Source organism: Mauremys mutica, chromosome 9 (genome assembly GCF_020497125.1).
Source record: "Mauremys mutica isolate MM-2020 ecotype Southern chromosome 9, ASM2049712v1, whole genome shotgun sequence".
In the NCBI taxonomy this organism is placed as follows: domain Eukaryota; kingdom Metazoa; phylum Chordata; order Testudines; family Geoemydidae; genus Mauremys; species Mauremys mutica.
Genome location: NC_059080.1, coordinates 103,007,998 through 103,027,476, shown reverse-complemented (window position 1 = coordinate 103,027,476; position 19,479 = coordinate 103,007,998). Strand labels below are relative to the sequence as shown.

The window sequence follows — 19,479 nt, the reverse complement described above, 5'->3', positions numbered from 1 at the left end:
TTTTCTCCCCCACACCCTACAGACTGACATTTACCCTCGACTCACCTCTCCGATACAGTCCACCTGCTCTGGAATGGTGCGTCTACACTGCAATACAAGACCTGCAGCACGGCCGTGGCTTGCCCGAGTCACCTGACTCAGGCTTGCGGGGCTTGGGCTGCCAGGCTAGAAATAGCAGAGCAGATGTTCGCGCTCAGGCTGGAGCCTGGGATCTGAGGCCTTGTGAGGAGGGAGGGTCTCAGGGCCGGGGCTTCAGCCTGAGCCCGAACGTCTACACTGCTATTTTCAGCCCTGCAGCCCAGGCCCCGTGAGCTCGAGTCAGCTAATTCAGGCTCTGAAGCTTGGTGCCAGGGATTTTTTATTGCAGTGCAGATGTAACCTAAGGGATCTCCTGCCCTGCAAGGAGAATTCTATTGAATATCATTGAGTTCCTGGAAAACAAACCTTCCTTTCCTGCAGGACAGCTGGGATTTTAAGGCTTTGGGACTATGATTATGTGTATAAACACCCCACCAGAGACACACACTCCCTGAACGTCTCACTAAAATAATATGGCCTGATTCTGCTCTCCCTTACACCTGCTGCAAATCAGAAGTAAAGATGTTCAAGTCAATGCAGTTATATTCCTGTAAAATGGGTGTAAGGGAGAAAGGCCTAGAGAACAATTAAGGGGAGCCTGCTGTGAACGGGGGAGGTAGTGAGGGACCCACACTGCAGTCCTGTGGCTTGGGGCAGAGCACCAAAACTTCACTGGCATTTTGGAAAATCAGCAAGGGGGCAGGTCCAACCTATGTCCCATTGCTCTAATGAGCAAACTGGGGTGAGTTTGCTTTTGCTAAACTTTCGCAGTCAGGTTTCGGTTTTGAATAAACAAAACTAGGAACAATCTGGATCCAGGTCCCATTCTACCCAAACCAGTGATGTTCTGGGGGATCCAGACAGAAGGTGCCAGTTTTGCTGTCTCTCTAGTTCCTGGGAAATAATTTGTCACCAGTTATCTGGGATTTCATATTACAGAGAAGAATCAGGCAGTTAGACAATGCAAGTTCACAATTTCCTTTGGGACTGAAATCTCCTATAGGACACAGGATACAACGCATTCTACAGTGAGTTCTCTTGGTCATTCTTACCTAAGTTTTCAGCACCATCATAGCTGAGCGATAAGCCAAAATCTGTCTCCATGTAAATTCTCGTTGGTCTCTGGTATATGCGAAGACCTTCATGAGGCTGGGCAGGGGGAATGGTTTTCACTCCATCCACCTAACAGAGACAGAATTATGTATAACTCAGTGGACAGATCAAATTCAGACCTGCTCCCAGGGAGGTGTGTAACACCCAGCTAACCTTTCCTGTTTTCATGTTTTGTAATGAAATTTTCAGACAGCGATAACCATAAACAGATGTTCGTCTCCTCACTGTAGCTAAATGCTCTATGGAAAGAGGCTGGACTGATCTGAATTTCAGTATTTTCCCACCACTCCGGGAGCCCTCTGGTTTTTGGCTAGAAAAGATGTTGACTTATATTTACATGAGCAGTATGTGTACTACTACATGATGATGATAATGTGAGGAAGGCAATATAATGATTACAGCATCATTTATGTGCTTTCTCTCCCTTACTAGTGACACCAGATCTCACGGTGTTATTGTGAATCTCACGATATTTGGTATTGTTCTCGAAGCCCAAGCTCCAGGGAGCAGGTAAGCACACGGGAACCTCAGCTTTTAGTAACAAATAAAGAAGTACATGTGCATCCCCCTGGAGAAAAGCTTGAAAATGTGACCCCTAAATCTTAAAAACCAACAGGCAAAGCAAAATAACCCCAAATGTATTATTTTTTCAAACTATCCTGATTTTTAAGCCAATCATGTGATTTCTGGGGCCTGATCCCTGATTTCTGCACACTCGAGATTAGCCGTTCTGCCACTATTCTCCTCTCTCCTGCGCCATTAGTGAGTCCATGCTGGGAAAGCACATCACGCTGTGCCAGGCAGAAATGTGATCCATTGTTGGGAATAGCTGACCTGAGTTCAGAGTGACTTGGGTTCAGAGTGCAGTGTTGTTTATTGACCTGCCTGAGCGAGACTGGGAGCCAGGAACTCAGGGATTTTAAACCCAGCTCTGACACTGATCTCGTCAGCAGGTCCCTTGGCTTCTCAGCGCTTCAGTTTCCCCATCTGTAAAGAGGGAACCGTTATCCATATTTCCCTACCTCACAAGGCAGCTGTGAGAGATACTTGCTTAATCTTTGCAAAGTATGATGAGAAGCTGAGATGCTGAGAAGCGTTGTGTGCTAGTTAGTTTTCAGAAAAGGATCGAATGCAGTGGTGCGTATTCTGTGAAATGCCTATTTAAATACAGCCCTGCGTCTGCACTCAGACATTGTTCCTGAGGCCAACCTCAGACTTCACTCTGAGCAAACACGAGACAGAGATTCCAGTGGTTACACTTAAAGTCCATTTTGGAACCAGACAGCAGCATTTATGATCTTCATAGGTCCATTCAGAGATCACAAGACATTCTGCTGCAGTCTAGAAACCCTAAATGGCATAATCAGCACTCCTTATAAGTGGTCAGGAGTCCCTGTTGATCACTCCACATTTTTTGATGTTACAGGAAAAACAAATGAGCACTAGGAGTGTGCAGCTTAATGCACTTCTTACCACAAGCTGCTTCTTCTGCCTGAACCACACTGTGTGATTGTAAACACTGACACGGATCTCCTGGAGGAAAGAAATGTGGGCCACTCTAGGGAAAAGCTTGTTCTTTCCTTCAATGCTGAAGGATGGCAGGCGGTCGGGGATGCTGGAGACAGTCTGAGACAGCACGTACGTATCTTTGCCTTGGAAGTGATGCATCAAGCCATCAAATGTCAGGTAGTGTGGATCTCCAATGACGAGGCACTTCCCAAAGCCTAAGAGAGAACAGTCACATTAGCCTCCAAGGTGTATGCAGAGGCCAGCTGAACAGGGCTGAGTCTGTGCTGTGGCTCAGTTTAATAGAGGGCTGGTGAGTTTTGACATGCTTTCCTGTGAAAGCTACGATAGGTGCTCAGACACCACAGGACGGACACACGGACTCATCCCTGTGCCGAGAGCCAATGGAAGTCCTCTGGTTTGAGTGGTTCACAGGCCTTGTGAGATGTGCATGGCACATACAGTTCCTCTGCAGAGGGGCGAGTCTCACTGGGACAATGCATTGGGCTTAAAATGGCCTCTAAGAAGTGCCAGTTCGGTCATTGCCCAACAGTGGAATTTCAATAAGTTGCAACACAATGTTGGGGCCTTTACAGCTTGTGTCTATGCTTGAAATGACACTTTGTCCGGCTCTGACCCACCTCTCACCTACCTCTGAGGTCTTTGTTTTATTTATTACTGTGTTTGCGAGACCTTGCGACCAGTTTTTAATGTGTTGGATAAAAGCAATGAAGGGGTAGGGTGAGGCTGACCCCCATGAAAGCACACAAAAGAGAAGGACGGGGGTGCAAGAAGGCTTCTCCCCTCTTCAATCTGCCCGGGCAGGGGCCAGCCACAATCCAGATCCCAGCGCTCTCCTAAGCACAGGCCACAGGAGTGCTAGGACTGCTCAAACGGGGAAGGGAGGAGGCTGGAGTTTTATCATCCCTCCGCACTGGTCAGCTGCACCGCAGAAAATATGCCACCCTGCTCTGCAAGTCACAGCTGGGGAATCATTTACTTGGCAATGAAATACAAGAGCGTCTCTAGCAGACCTGGTCAGACACCTGAAAAGCTGATTAATCAAATCAATTATTTGATGAGAAACAGCCCAGTCCCTCGACAGCCACATTCAACAGGTAACATTTGTGCTCTGACCCCTGGTGACAGCTTTTGTTCTCTTCTTTCATTGTTCTCAAGCTAGCCATGCACTGGAGGACAATGGAGTAATTGACAACGGCAGGGGTTCGCAGACTTCACATACCAAGTCTCAGAGTGCGACCCCTCTTCTACATTAAAAACACTTTTTTATACCTTTAACACCATTGTAAATGCTGGAGGCAAAGCGGGGTTTGGGGTTGAGGCTGACAGCTCACGATCTCCCATGTAATAAACTCGTGACCCCCCCAGTTTGAGAACCCCTGGCCAATGGATTCATAGGCACTAGTCTTTCATTCTTTTTTAATGCTTCATTCTCCGCTGTAGGCTGAATTTGACCTTTGGCAGAGATAATATAGGAACCCGTTGCCTTTTGCATCTTTGTTACCAACCAAATAGCAGGTTAGTTTCTATTTAAAAAATACATCTCAATCTGTTGTTCCATTTTCCTCCACAAATTTGGTGTCTGTTAGGAGAACACATCACTGGAAAACGAGAAGTGAATTTTCTGTTACAAAAGCACCGGGGGCCAATTCTTGTTTACACTAGGACCCCTTTGCACAGCAGTGGCAGTGTAGCGCGGCCTTAGAATGGGCAGGTGTCACTGTTACCTCTGCTCCTAAGGCTCCCTTGCACTGGTAAGTGGCTCTCCCTTGTGAAACCAGCAATGGCTGTCTCCTGCTTGGATACACTGGAGTGGAATGGACTCTTGGTGCCCACCCCCGCCCCCACACCTGCCAGGCCCTAGACGCACCTACCTGTCGGTTTACATTTGTATTTCCCCTTGTTGTTGAGGAAACAGACCTCCCAAGCATCGCAGCCATAGGCCTGGCACTTGATGGTATTGTCCTTCTGACACGTGCATTTGTGGGTGCAGTGGGGTTTTATCCAGCTCTCCCCGGCCTGTGGGAATGCATGCTGTGTTAATGATACAGGACATCGCTCGTCAGCTGTGCAACACAAGGCCAGCAGCACAGGGAGTGAACTGTAATCTAGTGTTCAGGCCATTCCTTGGCTGCCTAATCAAGGCCAAGTCTCATGGCGAGCTCATGTGGGGATACCAGACTCCACTGGCTGCGGTGGGGCCACAGAGAAATCTTGAGAGCTTAGCTTGTGCCCTGACAAACAAATACAACGTTACCTTTGGATTCACCGCAGCAGCCTCTTGTCTTTTCTCTACCCTGCTACATCACCACAGTGACAACTAAGCTGGAGACTTGCTGGTCTTATTACCTTTTGTGTGCTAATTTAGACATAAAAAAAGACCGGGACAAACATCCAGAGTGACCTTTGGCAAATCACCAGCAGCCACATTTTCAAAAGGGGCCACTGATTCTGGAGGCCCCACCTAAGTTACTGTCTTAGTGTGGGGGATGGACTCGATGACCACTGGAGGTCCCACCCAGCCCTACGTTGCTATGATTCTGTGATCCCCTTGGGTCTAATTTGCCAAAGCGCTGAGCACCTGCAGCTTCTACTGGCTTCATCTGGACCTACGGCTGCTCAGAAGCTCTGCAAATCAAATCCAAGGTGTCTCCGTTTAGTCACTGCAGATTTATTTCTATTTGACCCACCAAGCAGCAGACAGACGCTCCCAGCAGCTGTTTACAGCTGTTAAAGACGATAATCACCTGGTACAGAAACTACTTACGCTGTAGTAGTTATCTTCATCGTCTCTGCAGCCACACTCGCTCAGTGGTACACACTGGTCATCGCTAAGCACGTAACCCTCATTGCAAACACAACCTTCTGTGCATTCTGTTGGCTTTTCACAGAGGGAGGATGCATAAATATTATTACATGTAGCTGGGCAGGGAGACGCACAGTCAGTGTAATAGCTATTGGATGGACAAGGCAATGCTGTGTGAAGAGAATAAAAACAGCGTTAATACAAAGTGCAAGGGAACTTTTCGATGTTCCAAAGCAGACACGCCTGGTGCTGACTGGAAGGACTTGGGTGGCAATAGAGAAGTAAAGGTTACTTCTTTAGGATGTGATGGTGACGGCATAGTTATGGATTCATGTATTGTTAGAAACAGGTAAGCCTCTCGGAGGCTGTCAATTTAATTCTAGCATGAGCATGTCTGAGTTTGTGGGCATTGTGTCTGAGATGTGCTTTTCTTCAGTCTAGTTCAGTATCACATCTAGTCTTGGTCACCATTCAAAAAATAAACATACAAGAAAAGTGTGAGGGCCAGATCCACCAGTGTGCTCCAGCAGCTTTGCATTACTCCAGTGACGCAAAACAGCCAGAATCATGGTTTAACTGACTGGCGACATTTGTATTTCTGTCTCTTGCACAAGCTAGCCAGAGCATGTCAGTGAATCTGGCTTTTAATATGCCACAGACCGTCCTTAGTCCTTCCTCTGGCAACGCTCCCATGGATGCCAAGAGGAGTTTTGGATGAGTCCGAGCCGTGTACGGACGGCACTGCTAGGCCCAACGGACTCATGCAGTTGTAAGATTCCAAGTGCTCTCTAGTCTTCTTAACTCCCTTCTTCATTATAGCCTCATTACTATGTCTAACGATGTCCTTTTGGCTGCTCAAACCAACCCACCCCAGAGTGGCTTTTCATAAGGGGCCTAGTTGTGAATGGTGCTGATCACTTTTAACTCCCATTGACTTCAGTGGGAGATGCAAATGTTCAGGATTTGGCCCAACTATGAACACAGGTCAGTGTTGTAACAGAGTCCGAACTGCAGCTAATGACACTGTATCTTCCTGGCATCTTTGATTTGTTAATTAACCACCCAGCTAACACCGCTAGTTAATTCTCACATCAGAGTCAGCCGTCCAAATGCCAGACTGTTCACTCTGAGTCTACTTACGGCAGAATGTGTTGGTCCTCCATTTAATGATGACTCCTTGCTTCTTGCAGGTGTCCACGTAGGCCTGTGTGATGGCACAGAGAGTGGACAGCATGCCATCGTATTTACACATGTCATAGATGCAGGTCTGGATGAAGAGGTCAGGCTCAATCAGATGGTGACATGGTTTGAAGGTGTCCGACTTTAAAACATTGCACTGGTTTTCAATGCCTGGCTTCTCCTCTGCGGTGCAAGGTGGGCCCAGCTCGTCTCGTGTGTCTGGCAAGCAGCTGCAAGAAAGCACAAACACGGCGTGTTTCAGTTTGGAGAGGAACACGCAGGCTGATGCCCAGGCTGGAATGTTGGCTGCTGGTGAGAGGAGTCAAATGAATAGTCCTGGAGGCTGCAGGGGTCTCTCTAGTCACCACATGCCAGCAGCACTGCCGGCTTTCACCACCCCATCAGCCTGTCTCAGCCCTGACACAGAGGGACAACCTCCCCGAGTTGTGCAGATGCAATGCTCATGCAATCCTTGGCATTTCTGCTGGGACTGCCAGGTCATGCTAACTGGCATGCCCATTAGGGAATAACCAATACCACTAATTCATTTCACTTATGCAGCGACTTCCGATCATTATTGAATTGGACTGGATTTGACCTGACAAGATGCTGGTGAATAGTTCTGTAGCTCATTGGTAAATCCTTGAGCCACCTCTACACACACAATAGATTTCACTAAATTTCATCACAGAGGGGAAAAAGCTTTCACCCTCTGCCTCTGTGACCTTTGAGACTTAAGAACCTCTTTTCTTCTGGGGCAGTGGCCTTGGCTGGAGCCCCAGCAGAATCCCAGCTTCTCAGAGAAGGTGCAGGAGATAAACCAGGCAGCATGGCCAGTGCATTTTCCTCTACTTGGCATGTTTTCGAGCAGGGACGTGGTTAAAATGTCTGCAAGGGAGCATGTGATCTGAATCAACACAAGCGGGGGGATGAAAAAGAGCCAGATTTACCCCGTGTCACTGTCAGCTTGCACTTTCCAGCTGTTTCCAAACTGCGTGATGTTCTTGGCCTGCACACCATTGGGCATAAGCAGCTCATCCCCACGCTGGCCGTTATAGTTACCGCACATGCCACATACCTACAGCAGAAGAGAATAATGTCATAACCCAGGGGGTCTCATCCCACTCCTGCTGCTGACCAAGGAAAGACCTGGGCAAATACTGCGAGAAATCGGTTAGTAACTTGCACAGCGCTTCCCAATTCAAGCCGTCACTGTAAAATCTTAATGCCCCAATGGGAAAATGAAATGATATTGCAACATATCTGTGGCTCCCTAGGACTTCCTTGCATTTGCCTTGGGAGAGGGCACGCACTCCCCCTAGTAGAGAGGAGGCTAACGAGCTCTTCTGGGCTGAGCCAGCACTAACCAGTCATACCTGGAAGGCTTGGGCGGCCTGGAGGGAGAAAGCTTAAAAAGGGAAAGCCTGCCATAGACATGGGCAGTGACCAGAGACTGCTGGCTACAGGGACAGATCAGCAAAGGGGACAACACTCGCAGACCTCGCTGCCTCTGCAGCTGCATGGACCCAGTGTGAAGCAGGGCTGACCCCAAAGGAGGAGCTGGAGGCAATCCCTAACCCTGATTAAAGGCACTAAGCCTGCAGAGAAGCCAGACTGCCTCAGAGACTGATCCTTTTTCACTCTGATTCTCCCTCAGTTGTGGAAGGAGAGGGAAAGGGGCCTTTTTGTTTGTTTGTTTTGTTCGGAGAATCCCCTGTGTGCCACAAAGAGGGGAAGGACTCTGTAAACCACTAAAAACGTGGGGGACTTGGGGTGGGAGGCCACCCATCACATACCTATATAACCCAAGGGATAGTCTCTGTAACTAACTGCCGGCTATGCACCCAGTTCTGTCATTTCCTGTAACTATCTCTTTGAAACACCCGTAGATGGTTGTCAAAAGGAAAAGAGAAGAAAACAGCTTGTGTGTGCAGGCAGCATTGCTGCAAGCAGTAATAATAAAGCAAGAGAAGAAAATAAATTCCAACCACACCGTAAAGCAGAAGAGGAAAGTCCATGCTTTGAAGTGATGCCATTTATTTTCTTAACATACTGAATCTCACCTTGGAGAAGTAAGATTCTGGGAGGCTGATTTCCAAGTGCTGATTTCCATCATATTTCACTAGCAGTCCAAAGTCAGTTTCCACCACCATGTAAATGCCCACATTTCCTATGGACACGCCTCGTAATCGGTTCTTTACCGGAGTTCGGACTCTCTCCTTATTGAGCTGGTGACAACAGACGATTTGTCAGCATAGAACATAGTCGCCTAGTAAAGTTTTTTCTGCTCATAGTTTATTTTCTCCATGGGGTCTGGGATTCCCCAACAGAACTTTAGCCCCTTTACACTTCCAACCTTTGAGGTCTCATGGGTTGCAGTGACCACCCTTCTGGCCAAGGACTGGACAGAATTCCTGTGTCCTGCCTTAGCCAGGCAGTTGGAAGGGTCACTGTTGGGGCACAGGTCCCCCCACCTGCAGGGCTGAGTGTACATCTCCATATAATCCCCAGATCCTGGTTAGCTAATCCAAAATAATGTAATCCAGTCTCACCTGGTGCGGCTCTCTGTAACTGTAAGTGTCTAAGCCATATAGAGATGTTTGAGTCATAAGAACATAGAACGGCCGTACCGGGTCAGACCAAAGGTCCATCTAGCCCAGTATCTGTCTACTGACAGTGGCCAATGCCAGGTGCCCCAGAGGGAGTGAAACTAACAGGCAATGATCAAGTGATCTCTCTCCTGCCATCCAAGCTACAGCTTTTGACTGTGAACCCTGGTTCTTTAGCTAGTTCAGCCAGTGGAAACTTATATTAGATCCAGAGATTCTAGGATCAAGTCCTGTAGACAATGACTCATGCAGGGACATTGGTACAGCAGCATACTCAAAATAGGTGCCTCTTGCAGCTGGTGCTGCGAGAAATTACTTCATATCTCAGTGTCACCATACTGGGATACATGTGGTGGGTTAGGCAACACCTTTCAACAACTGCACTGCACAGACCGGGATACACCTGGCTATCAATGAAAGGCATGCCTGTCCCTTAGCAAAATGTGAAGATCCCTTTTCCTAAGGCTGTCTTTATGTGATGCTTTTAAGATATCTGTTCTCAAAATACAACGGTTCCACTACGTACCAGGATCGCCTTATTCTTCTGAAGGGTGATTCGGTTGCCATAGATGTCAATGTAAACCTCTTTGAGATACGTGGCCCCTCTCTGTCCTCGATCTTCGTTTTTGCCACTGATGGTCACAGGAACAACACTGTTGCTGTTGCAGACTTGGAGCAGGGTGTAGGTGCATGTGCCCAAGAAGGTGTGCATCACCTTGTCAAAGGTGAAGTAGTGGGGATCTCCTGCCACCTGACAGGATGCTCTCCCTGAAGGTCAAATAAATGTCCCGTGACTTTGGAGGATTTTATAGTGACTTCAGCTAATTAACGACTTCTGTTAGTGTCAGGTGTCATCACTATGAAAGGGCCTGAAGTGGGCTCCAAAGGCCTGATCTTGACCCTCCTTACTAAAGCAAATTCCCACTGAAGACATTCCAGATTAAGGCCAATCACATTCCGGGGCAAATTTTTTGAATGAGATGCCTCAGCTGATCTGCACAAAAACGTACAAACTGGTAGCTGGGCAGTGAAAGGACCAACTGTTACTGCTGCTGTGGGCTCTCTGCACAGTGCAGATGACCTGTGCATACCCCTGAGTGCAACTACTTTACAAAAGCAATTTAGACTCTTGCTATCTTTTAATCTCTCCTTCCCTCTCGATATTTTCCTAAATCGACCCCTTGGAGTTCAGTTTTTTCATTTGTGGCATTGGATGATTTGGGGCTTGATTCTGCATTCCCTACTCAGGCCAAACTCCAGTGATCCTGCAAGGATCTACGCCAGCTCCACTCCCACTGCAGGGGAGGGAGCTCAGTGACTGCAAGAGAGGGGATTTGTCTTTGAATGTCTCTCAGCATTGGCAAGATTCAGCCGTCAGCTCCTTCCTGTGCCATCACATAAGGGACGAGGTATCTGGAGAAAGCCCTTCTGGACCAGAAACACTTAATTACTGAACTCACACATGGAACCTTTTCGCAGGGAGAACTCACCAGGGGAGTAACAACCCAGCACCCCATCCTGAACACTGCATTTCTCCAGCGCTCCACACTGCCAGCCTGTGCACGTGATGTTGTTTTTGCTGTTGCAGGTGCAGCGCTCGGTGCAGGTGTCGTGTGTGAACCAGTTTTCACCCAGCTGTTGGAGAAAGGAGAAGCACTTGAATATATAATAGTATAAAGTCTATCAAGTAATGTCACCCTAGTGGAAAATCAAAGGAATTTGGACTAGTTAAATGCCTGTGATACTCTCCATGCCATTAAGTGCCCCCACAGAAAGACAGTGTGACCTAGGAGATGGTATCCAGGCCTGGGACTCCTGAGACATTGGTTCTAGTCTTGGCTCTGTTGCTAGATGATCTTAAACAAATCACTTGACCATTCTGTGCCTCAGTTTCCCCATCTGTTAAATGAAACTGACCTCCTTTGAAAAGTGCTTTGAGACCTGATCTTGAACAGTGCGTTATACCGTGAAAGCCAGGAATTGTTATTATTTACATGAACAAATATATCTACAGAACCCACTGACCTGAGCCCAGCTGATGTGAATCTGTATTCATTAATTGCTATCAGTTACAGAGACATAGAACAAACCCCAGATTCTTTCAATCAGTTTCAAGATGCTTGGGGTAACTTGCCTGATGATAGTGGCTGTTTCCATCCACACAACCGCAGCTGCTCTCCGGCACACAGGTGTCTCCACTCAGAACGTAGCCTTCCTTACAGAAACAGCCTTCCACTGGTAAGGAGCTGCAAGGGCTAAATGCAGAGGGAGTCACACAGGTGGCAGGACACCTGCTCCCACAGCTCTCGTACTGGCTTCCTCCTGGACAGGAGATTGCTGCAAGTGATAAGAAAAACCCAGATCACTGAAAGGAAAAGATCCCAGAGCAATTCTCTTGAAACTTCCCCTGTTTCTTCCAGGACAGCAAAGGCTAGTCAGAACGCTCTGCATATGGTGACTGCTCTGTGCTGAGGTTTTTCTCCAGGGACAGAGTGGAAACCCTTTGTGCAGGGAATGACAGACAGACAGACAGACAAATGATGCCTGGTAGGGGACTGGTTGTATCCAGGGATCGGAAATAGGCAACAGGATACAAGTCCAGCCTTTCACCTATTGACGTGGACATCAGCTGAAACGTGGCTCCGGTGGTTTGTCTCTTGCAGTGCACAGCTGGCTGGTGGCCCATGTATAAGCAGCCTAGGTGGGTCATCAGTGTCCAGTGGCTTTCCACACTCTGGCTCTGGAGATTCCTGTCCTTCTGCTGGGACTCCCTCCCAGTGTCCTCACTTTCCCTGCCCTCCGCACTCCTGGTCTTCCCCTTTTCCCCTCCTCCTCTCTCCTCCCTTTTCAGCTACTCCCCTCCCGACAAACCCAACCAAACAACCCAATCCCAGCAGGCCCCTGCCGGTTACACTCCAGACCCCTGCTCGCTCTGCTGGTGTCTTACTCCCTCCCTCACCCAGCACCTGGCCTGCCTAGACAGAGTGGAATGGGGCTTTGGAGCAGGGCCTGTCCTCTGCTGCTTATACGGGACCCAGAGCCATGGGTCCCCATCTCAGCTGGGGCCCATAGGTGCTGCTCTAATAGACATAACAAACCATACAAACAATTTAGGGGTAAGGAGGAGACTTTAGTGGGGGCAGAATGCCCCAAGTCCTTCTATTGCAGAGGTTTTTGCACCTTCCTCTGAAGCAGCTGGTGATGAGCGCTGTCAGAGACAGGATCCTGAGTTTGCTGGCGCATGGCTCGGTTCTAATAAGGCCCCTCCAATGGGGACCGCTTAGCACCTCGATAGCATCTCTCCAGAACAGAGCTGATGCACCCCGTGCACACAAGGTGGGGGAAGGTCGCCCTGCTGCTTCCTGTGCAGCACCTGTTCTATGGGCGACTGGAGCAACGGTGGCCCTGATTCTCCTCTGGCTTACTCCAGCTTTACACTGGAGTACCTCCATGGACTTCTGGGGCTACTGCTGATTCCCACCCATGGAAGTGAGTGGAGACACAGACCCTCCTCCTCTAAACTGCCAGGCTAGTACCTTTCACAAGGACTTAACATTCCTCCTTGACAATTACAAACAGAAGGGACTGTGATGAGTTTCACTCGAGTCGCAGGTACTACAGCTTGCAAGGCAGCTCCCCAGACTGTAGACGTTCTATGTATAAAGAGAGGATTTCAACCTCTCAGGCGCTCTGATTTTACCAGCACTAAACTCAGACAAATTAATACTCAGATGCTTTGTGAGGCTAGATCAGATTCAGTCTGAACATTATACCAAACCTGGCAGAAAGATGTGGAAAAATTGGAAAGAGTCCAGGGCAACTGGAGGGCAACAAAAATGATTGGAGGGCTGGAGCACATGACTTATGAGGAGAGGCTGAGGGAACTGGGATTGTTTAGTCTGCAGAGGAGAAGAGTGAGGGGGGATTTGATAGCTGCTTTCAACTACCTGAAGAGGGGTTCCAAAGAGGATGGAGCTCGGCTGTTCTCAGTGGTGGCAGATGACAGAACAAGGAGCAATGGTCTCAAGTTGCAGTTGGGGAGGTCTAGGTTGGATATTAGGAAACACTATTTCCCTAGTAGGGTGGTGAAGCACTGGAATGGATTCCCTAGGGAGGTAGTGGAATCTCCTTCCTTAGAGGTTTTTAAGGTCAGGCTTGACAAAGCCCTGGCTGGGATGATTTAGTTGGGATTGGTCCTGCTTTGAGCAGGGGGTTGGACTAGATGACCTCCTGAGGTTCCTTCCAACCCTGATATTCCATGATTCTAGGACCCAGTGTAGAACTGGGCCAGACTCAGGACAAGAGAAAGGAGAGACCACCTTCAGAGCATTACGGAAGAGGAAAGTCCATGCCATCAGGAAATACAGGAAGCTCTATTTTTAAGGTATCAGAGGGGGAGCTGTGTTAGTCTAGATCTGTAAAAGCAGCAACTCTTTGCTGCTCTATTTTTAAAGAAATTCTTGCATTAAAAAAGTTGAATTCCAGAAATTAATAGATATAAATTACAACACTCACGGCACAAAGTATTATGTCTCCATTCTCTGCAGATCCCAGCATTTGTGCACGACTCTGCATATGCCTGCAGCCCATTGCATAGGGACACTGTCTGTCCCTCAGTCTGACACATGTCGTAAACACAGTTTTCCAAGAAATTCTCTGGAGCTACTGTGGCGTGGCAGTCCTTGAAGATACCTACGTAAGTCAAGAAAGAAACAGAATCACAGAAAGAGAAGATGGAAGAAGCTGAGCCGAGCTCAAACAGCAATTCCCAAATAATCTTCACATCCTGGTGCCATCTCAATACAAGATCCAGTCTGAGCAGATAACTCAGTGCAACTCCTGGGGCTTCTAGTGCGGCTTTTAGCATTGGGGGCTGTACACATTTCATGGGGGACTCAGCGCCGTGGGCCCCAGGGAGCAAAGTCCAGATATAGGCACGTGCATGCTGTAATTTGGAGTGATTTCAATTAGGTTGCCCAGGACTAAGCCACTGCCATAGTACCTGTGGGGTCGGTGATGATGCCACAGGCTGTGTTCTTCCTCGCTTCGCTCTCCAGCAGGGGGTCACAGACTACTACTTCATCAGGGGAGCATCTGGCAAGAGATAAAGAAACATACGAGACAAGATTTTCTATCTCCCCAGGCCAGATCTGCAAAGGACGATGCCATGTCTGCACAGCAGGCACCATTTTATTACAGCCACAGAGCAGAATCCAGGCTCCCTGACAGGCTGAGTTCTGCCCCCACTCCCACAACACAGGAGGGGGCTCCCACTCCTGCACTGGGCACTTTCGGGTGCTCCACGGCTCAGACAGAGTTCAATTAGGGGTGGAACAAGCTGCTGCAGGAACCAGTGGATCTGTCTGGCTCCTGACGGGGACAGCAGGTGACCTCCCACCCACCCAGGGTCCTCCTGGATTGAGAGACAGCAAACCTCCGAAGGCAGATGGTAGCAGGCCAGCCACTCACTCCCTGCTTATGATCAACTGGAGAGGGGGGTTCCTGGGTGTACTGGACAGGATGGGAGTTGTACTCAGCCCTAGTAGGAGACTGGGTGGTGGAGTCACCCTGTGGCTGAGTATGCAGCAGGCTTTCCTAGAGCTTTTGTAGCAAAGACCAACTGATTAGCTCCCCTCTGTACATACATGGTGTTATTCTCTGCCACTAGCCAGCTCTCTCCAAGCTCAGTGGAATCTCCTGCAGTGCTGCCATTTGGCTTTATGTTGTCATCCTTTGCATCACCATTGTAATTACCTATAAAAATGAAAAATGTACAGAATACGTGAAATTCACAACTTCAGAATGCACATTAGCATGTGGTTGTCAAAGATATTTTAAGGAACTGGCTAGCATGTATGTGCACAAGTGCCCTCTCCAGGAAAGAGTTGGAATTGCTCCCTACGCGTCTCAGATGCCGCTCTGTTAACAACTGATGAAGATTCTACTTTAGATTAAATGGTAGGGGTCTGTGTTTTTGGAGGAAATGGTTGGCTTTCTGATTGTGTCAGATCACACGGTGACTCGGGTGAACAGGTTACAATAAAAGCAGCAAAGAATCCTGTGGCACCTTATAGACTAACAGACTTTCGTGGGTGAATACCCAATACAGGTTACAATACAATATGAACTAACCTGCACCCTTACACTCAAACTCCATCATTTCTGAACCTTAAAAGCCATGTGGATAACAGTCTGGAAATAGGAAAATACTCAAAGAAATGTCATCCTACGGGGAACTTCCAGTCCATCCAGATCCAGGGAGAACCAGACACCTCACAACACAACCTGCTCTTACAATGTAATTCCAGGTGTTGGGTGTAATGTGCAGGTGGCTGGGTGGTGTTGGTGGCCCCTGACATACAAGAGGTGAGAGTAGATGACGTAGTTTGTCCCTTCTGGCTTAAACTCTAGCACTCCAAGTTTCATAGCCCCATTTTCATCCCAGAGAAATGTGGATGAGCGTCCGATAAGCATTTGGGCTGCTGGATGGTTATTCCACGTAACGGGGTACACTGGCCCTTTAAGCCTAGAGGCAGCCAGAAGACCCCGTTCCAGGAATACTGGAAGGAACAAAGACAAAGGAAATGGCCGACGCCAGAAGAGAGGAAGCGGTCGCAAGGGAATGAGTAGTTGGATGGGAAAACCCAGGACACTGCCCCTGTAAGGGCCCGGGCCCGGTAGCCCTGTAGTACCGGGCGGGGCAGGATTCCTCTCTCTCTCAGCCAAGAGGGGGGAGCTCTCCCGAGGAGGGCAGTACATATGGTGCCTTCTCCCTCAGAACACGGAGAGGCTGACAGGAGAAGGAAGCCAAAGCCAGAAGGCTGAGCTCCAGCTGGGAAGGGCTGGGAACGGCAGCTTCACCAGGAGCAGACGGGCACAGAAGGAGAGCCCCGGGTGTGGTAGAAGAGCCAGAGATTTGCACTGATTCTTGTTTTGAAACGAACCCCAGAGGGGATTGCGCACAGCCACAAGGGGGCGCTCCGAGGGCACCTGCCCTGATACATCCCTGTTGAACCTGCTGAGGTTCAACTATTGCCAGGCTTATCTGCTGGCAATCTAATTGGTCTCTGCTCACTCCAGAGGGGGGTTTCTCACTCGTCACACAAGTGCATTAACCTGGAGTCTCCTTTGCTGTGTCTCTGGATCAGAACTGGGTCTCTTACATGCATCAAATACATGCCTCTGACCTGTGTCTGGCATCTGCTCTATTCTGTCTTGCTGGACTCTCAAGGGCTCGCTGTGGTTTCCCTGATGCACAGCACCCAACATTTGGTTGCGCTTGACAAAGAATGTCAAATAATTGTGGTGATTAGACGTAAAAAGGACGTACACTGGGTAATCTAGTCCATCTCCTCGGCTACTTCAGCATTGTTCCCTAGGGGATATTTCCTAATGCTTTGTCTTGCAGCAAACCCACCTCCACTGCAGCTGGACAACAAAAAGCAGCTCTAAAAAGAAGAATCAGTGATCAGAGGAGCCATTGCCTGTGCTCGGTCTGTAACTACGACAGTGGTGAAACAGTATGGATCTGCGAGTCCAAGGAACAAGACAGCAGAGTACAAAAGGTCAAGACAGCTGGTAAACAGTGACTTGGAAATCTCTCCTTAGCCACAAGAACGGCCTTAAAGTTTTGTTGTCGTTTCCAAGTTTAAAGAAATGAAAAGCATAGATTAGGCCGGATAGTCCCAATCAAAGAGAGACAGACACACTGCGATGCAAGTGAGAGAAAAAAGATATGAGGGGACGTTGATCAGAGACATCCAGGGCAGGACTGGGATAATATTTAGACTGTAGTTTTGAATGTGAGATTCCTCTCCTGTTAAAAATGACATCTGCAGTTGTCATTTCTGATACTCGAGTTAACTCCTGGGTAACCAGAGTTCTTATAAGTTACGATTGCCAGGTACCCAAACAATAATGGTTCCTTTTCTCCAATGCCCTAAATCGCAGCCCATACAAGACAGACTAGTTTACTCTGGGATAAACATAACACCGTACAAAAAACCCAACCAATCCCCAAACTTCATGATTAATTGAAAAGCTCCAGATCATATGACTTGAAGGTTCTCAAGAACATGGTGTGATAGACCCAGGCCAGTTGGGTACAGCAGAATAGCAGAAGGCAGATATACTGGCCACTGGATTAACAGTTTTCTGTTCCCTGACTGTCCAGAGCAAGGGCTGCTCCAGGCTAATGAGAACACCTGACTCTAATTAACCTGTAATGAGTCAGGTGAGGCCATTCAGTTAATGTGACCACCTGACTCTAATTCAGGCCCTGCTGATACTATACAAAGGGCTCACTCCAGTCAGGCAGGGGAGTCAGGGAGCCAGAGGAGAGGAAGTGCGGCTGAAGGGCTGGTTACTGAAGACACCCTCAAACCATCGTTAAAGGAGCCCTAAGGTAAGGGTGAAGAAGGGAGAAGCAGGAGAGCTGTGGGGAAGTGGCCCAGGGAAATGTAGCAACTCTGGCAGTGAAAGGTTGGCTGCCAACAATTGCTACCATCAGGGTCCCTGGGCTGGAACCCGGAGTAGAGGGTGGGCCCGGGTTCCCCCCAACCCACCACTACAGGAACAGCTCCTGGGAGGGGAAGTCAGGCCCCTGCCAGGACAGGAGGCTGAACAGAGACTGTGGGAGTTCTCTCACCAACCTCCTTGCAGCCTATGATGAAAAGGGCTCAGTGAACTGTAACCCCGGCCCTAGAGAGAGAAGGGCTACGTGGAGGGTCACAGTGAGCCACTGAGGATAGCATAAGCCGCCTAGAAGCGCACGAACCATGGGAGCAAGGTCAGAGCTCTGCCACAACGGATACTCACCACACAGACCACAGAGCTGCCCCTTGTAACAGCTGGACACTGCGACCTCCACATAGTGATTGCCGTCAAATCTGACCCAGAGTCCGAAATCAGTTTCCAAGAGCACATAGCCCCCGCTGATCTGGACCTTGATCTTGTTTTCAATCACCACAGGCAGGTTCCTTCTGGTGCCATTCACCTGTACAACAAGTTGGGAAAATCTGGTCATGACTAAGTACCCCCATAATTCCCAGTGAATCGCCCACAAATTGGCTAGCCAACTAATTCCCTGGCAGGACTGTTCTCACTCACACTGGGAATTTGGAGGAAATATGACAGAATGTTCACAGACAGCAAGTTTCAACTGCCAATCCTGAGTATTCTCAGTGGAAGCCTAATTCTAAGAAGCCACCCAACCAATGAGAAAACAGAAACCCACCAGGAGACCTAAACATCCAATCAAATGTCTCAATTTTTGCAGGTCTCGGTTGAAGGATGTCAGATGATTAAAATACTCCTTTTAAATAACACGTCACTTACATTCACTTTCCTGTTCTTCAGCAAGGAAATCTGACTTCCATAGACAGCCACGTGCACTGCCTTTACATAGGAAACTTTCGTATTGGAGCCCCTGTGCTCATTGGTGGTGGACACGTCAAAGGGTGGAAGCCCCCTGGAGTCGTTGCAGACTTTGGAGAGGGTGTAAGTGCAGTTTCCCATGAAATGGTGAACTCTGCCGTCAAACGTGTAGTAATGCGGGTCCCCTGAGGCACTGCAGGTGGCACGGCCTTAAAAGGAAGAAATGTGGAGTAATCCCATGCAAATCCCTACCCCGTTACTGCAGCGCTGTCACTTGCGCTCCACCAAGCACTTCACCTTGGTGCGCGCTTCCTGCTCACGCCACTTGAGAGCTAACAGGAACAGCATCAACCGGGCACAGAGTGGGGAGGAGCCAGGACAGCTGCCCCATCCCTAAATGCCATTGTGCTGTAACTGGAAGTCATCTGCGAGGCTCCCTGGAAACTCCGGGAAGTCAACCTCTCTGATCTGGGTCTTGAACTGGTGATGTGGAAACTAGGCTGAGACCTTCCAAACTCATTTTCCCTTGTGATCAGGGACAAGATCTGAACCCTGCTCTCACAGGGGGAGTGGGGCTTGGGAAGAAGCCGGGAGTGATCACTGGCAGGTCATGTTCCTTTCTGTTTGTGCAGACTCCAGAGAGGAAGCTCCCATGTAAAGCAACCCATTTCACCACTTGAGTAGCTAAGTGACGAACCCAAGGCTCTACTGCAAGTCAGTGGCGTCCCACAGTGTAGTAACCTGATGACGAGTCTCCTATCCTGCTTTTGACAGAAGAGACCACTTCCTTTA

General features: G+C 48.7%; 1 protein-coding gene across 1 annotated transcript in view; it reads right to left on the bottom strand.

Moving 5' to 3' along the window:
- LOC123376856 (zonadhesin-like) overlaps positions 1 to 19,479 on the bottom strand; it is a 58,308-nt gene that overhangs the window by 8,472 nt on the left and 30,357 nt on the right. The window contains exons 44-58 of the mRNA XM_045029098.1: positions 18,649 to 18,896; positions 18,130 to 18,307; positions 14,958 to 15,066; positions 14,315 to 14,406; positions 13,828 to 14,004; positions 11,447 to 11,649; positions 10,803 to 10,947; positions 9,839 to 10,080; positions 8,767 to 8,931; positions 7,654 to 7,781; positions 6,665 to 6,933; positions 5,486 to 5,694; positions 4,593 to 4,737; positions 2,665 to 2,915; positions 1,131 to 1,260 (exon numbers count right to left, since the gene is read on the bottom strand). Of these exons, the coding sequence (XP_044885033.1) occupies positions 1,131 to 1,260; positions 2,665 to 2,915; positions 4,593 to 4,737; positions 5,486 to 5,694; positions 6,665 to 6,933; positions 7,654 to 7,781; positions 8,767 to 8,931; positions 9,839 to 10,080; positions 10,803 to 10,947; positions 11,447 to 11,649; positions 13,828 to 14,004; positions 14,315 to 14,406; positions 14,958 to 15,066; positions 18,130 to 18,307; positions 18,649 to 18,896 (2,691 nt within the window). The remainder of the gene's footprint in view (positions 1 to 1,130; positions 1,261 to 2,664; positions 2,916 to 4,592; positions 4,738 to 5,485; positions 5,695 to 6,664; positions 6,934 to 7,653; positions 7,782 to 8,766; positions 8,932 to 9,838; positions 10,081 to 10,802; positions 10,948 to 11,446; positions 11,650 to 13,827; positions 14,005 to 14,314; positions 14,407 to 14,957; positions 15,067 to 18,129; positions 18,308 to 18,648; positions 18,897 to 19,479) is intronic.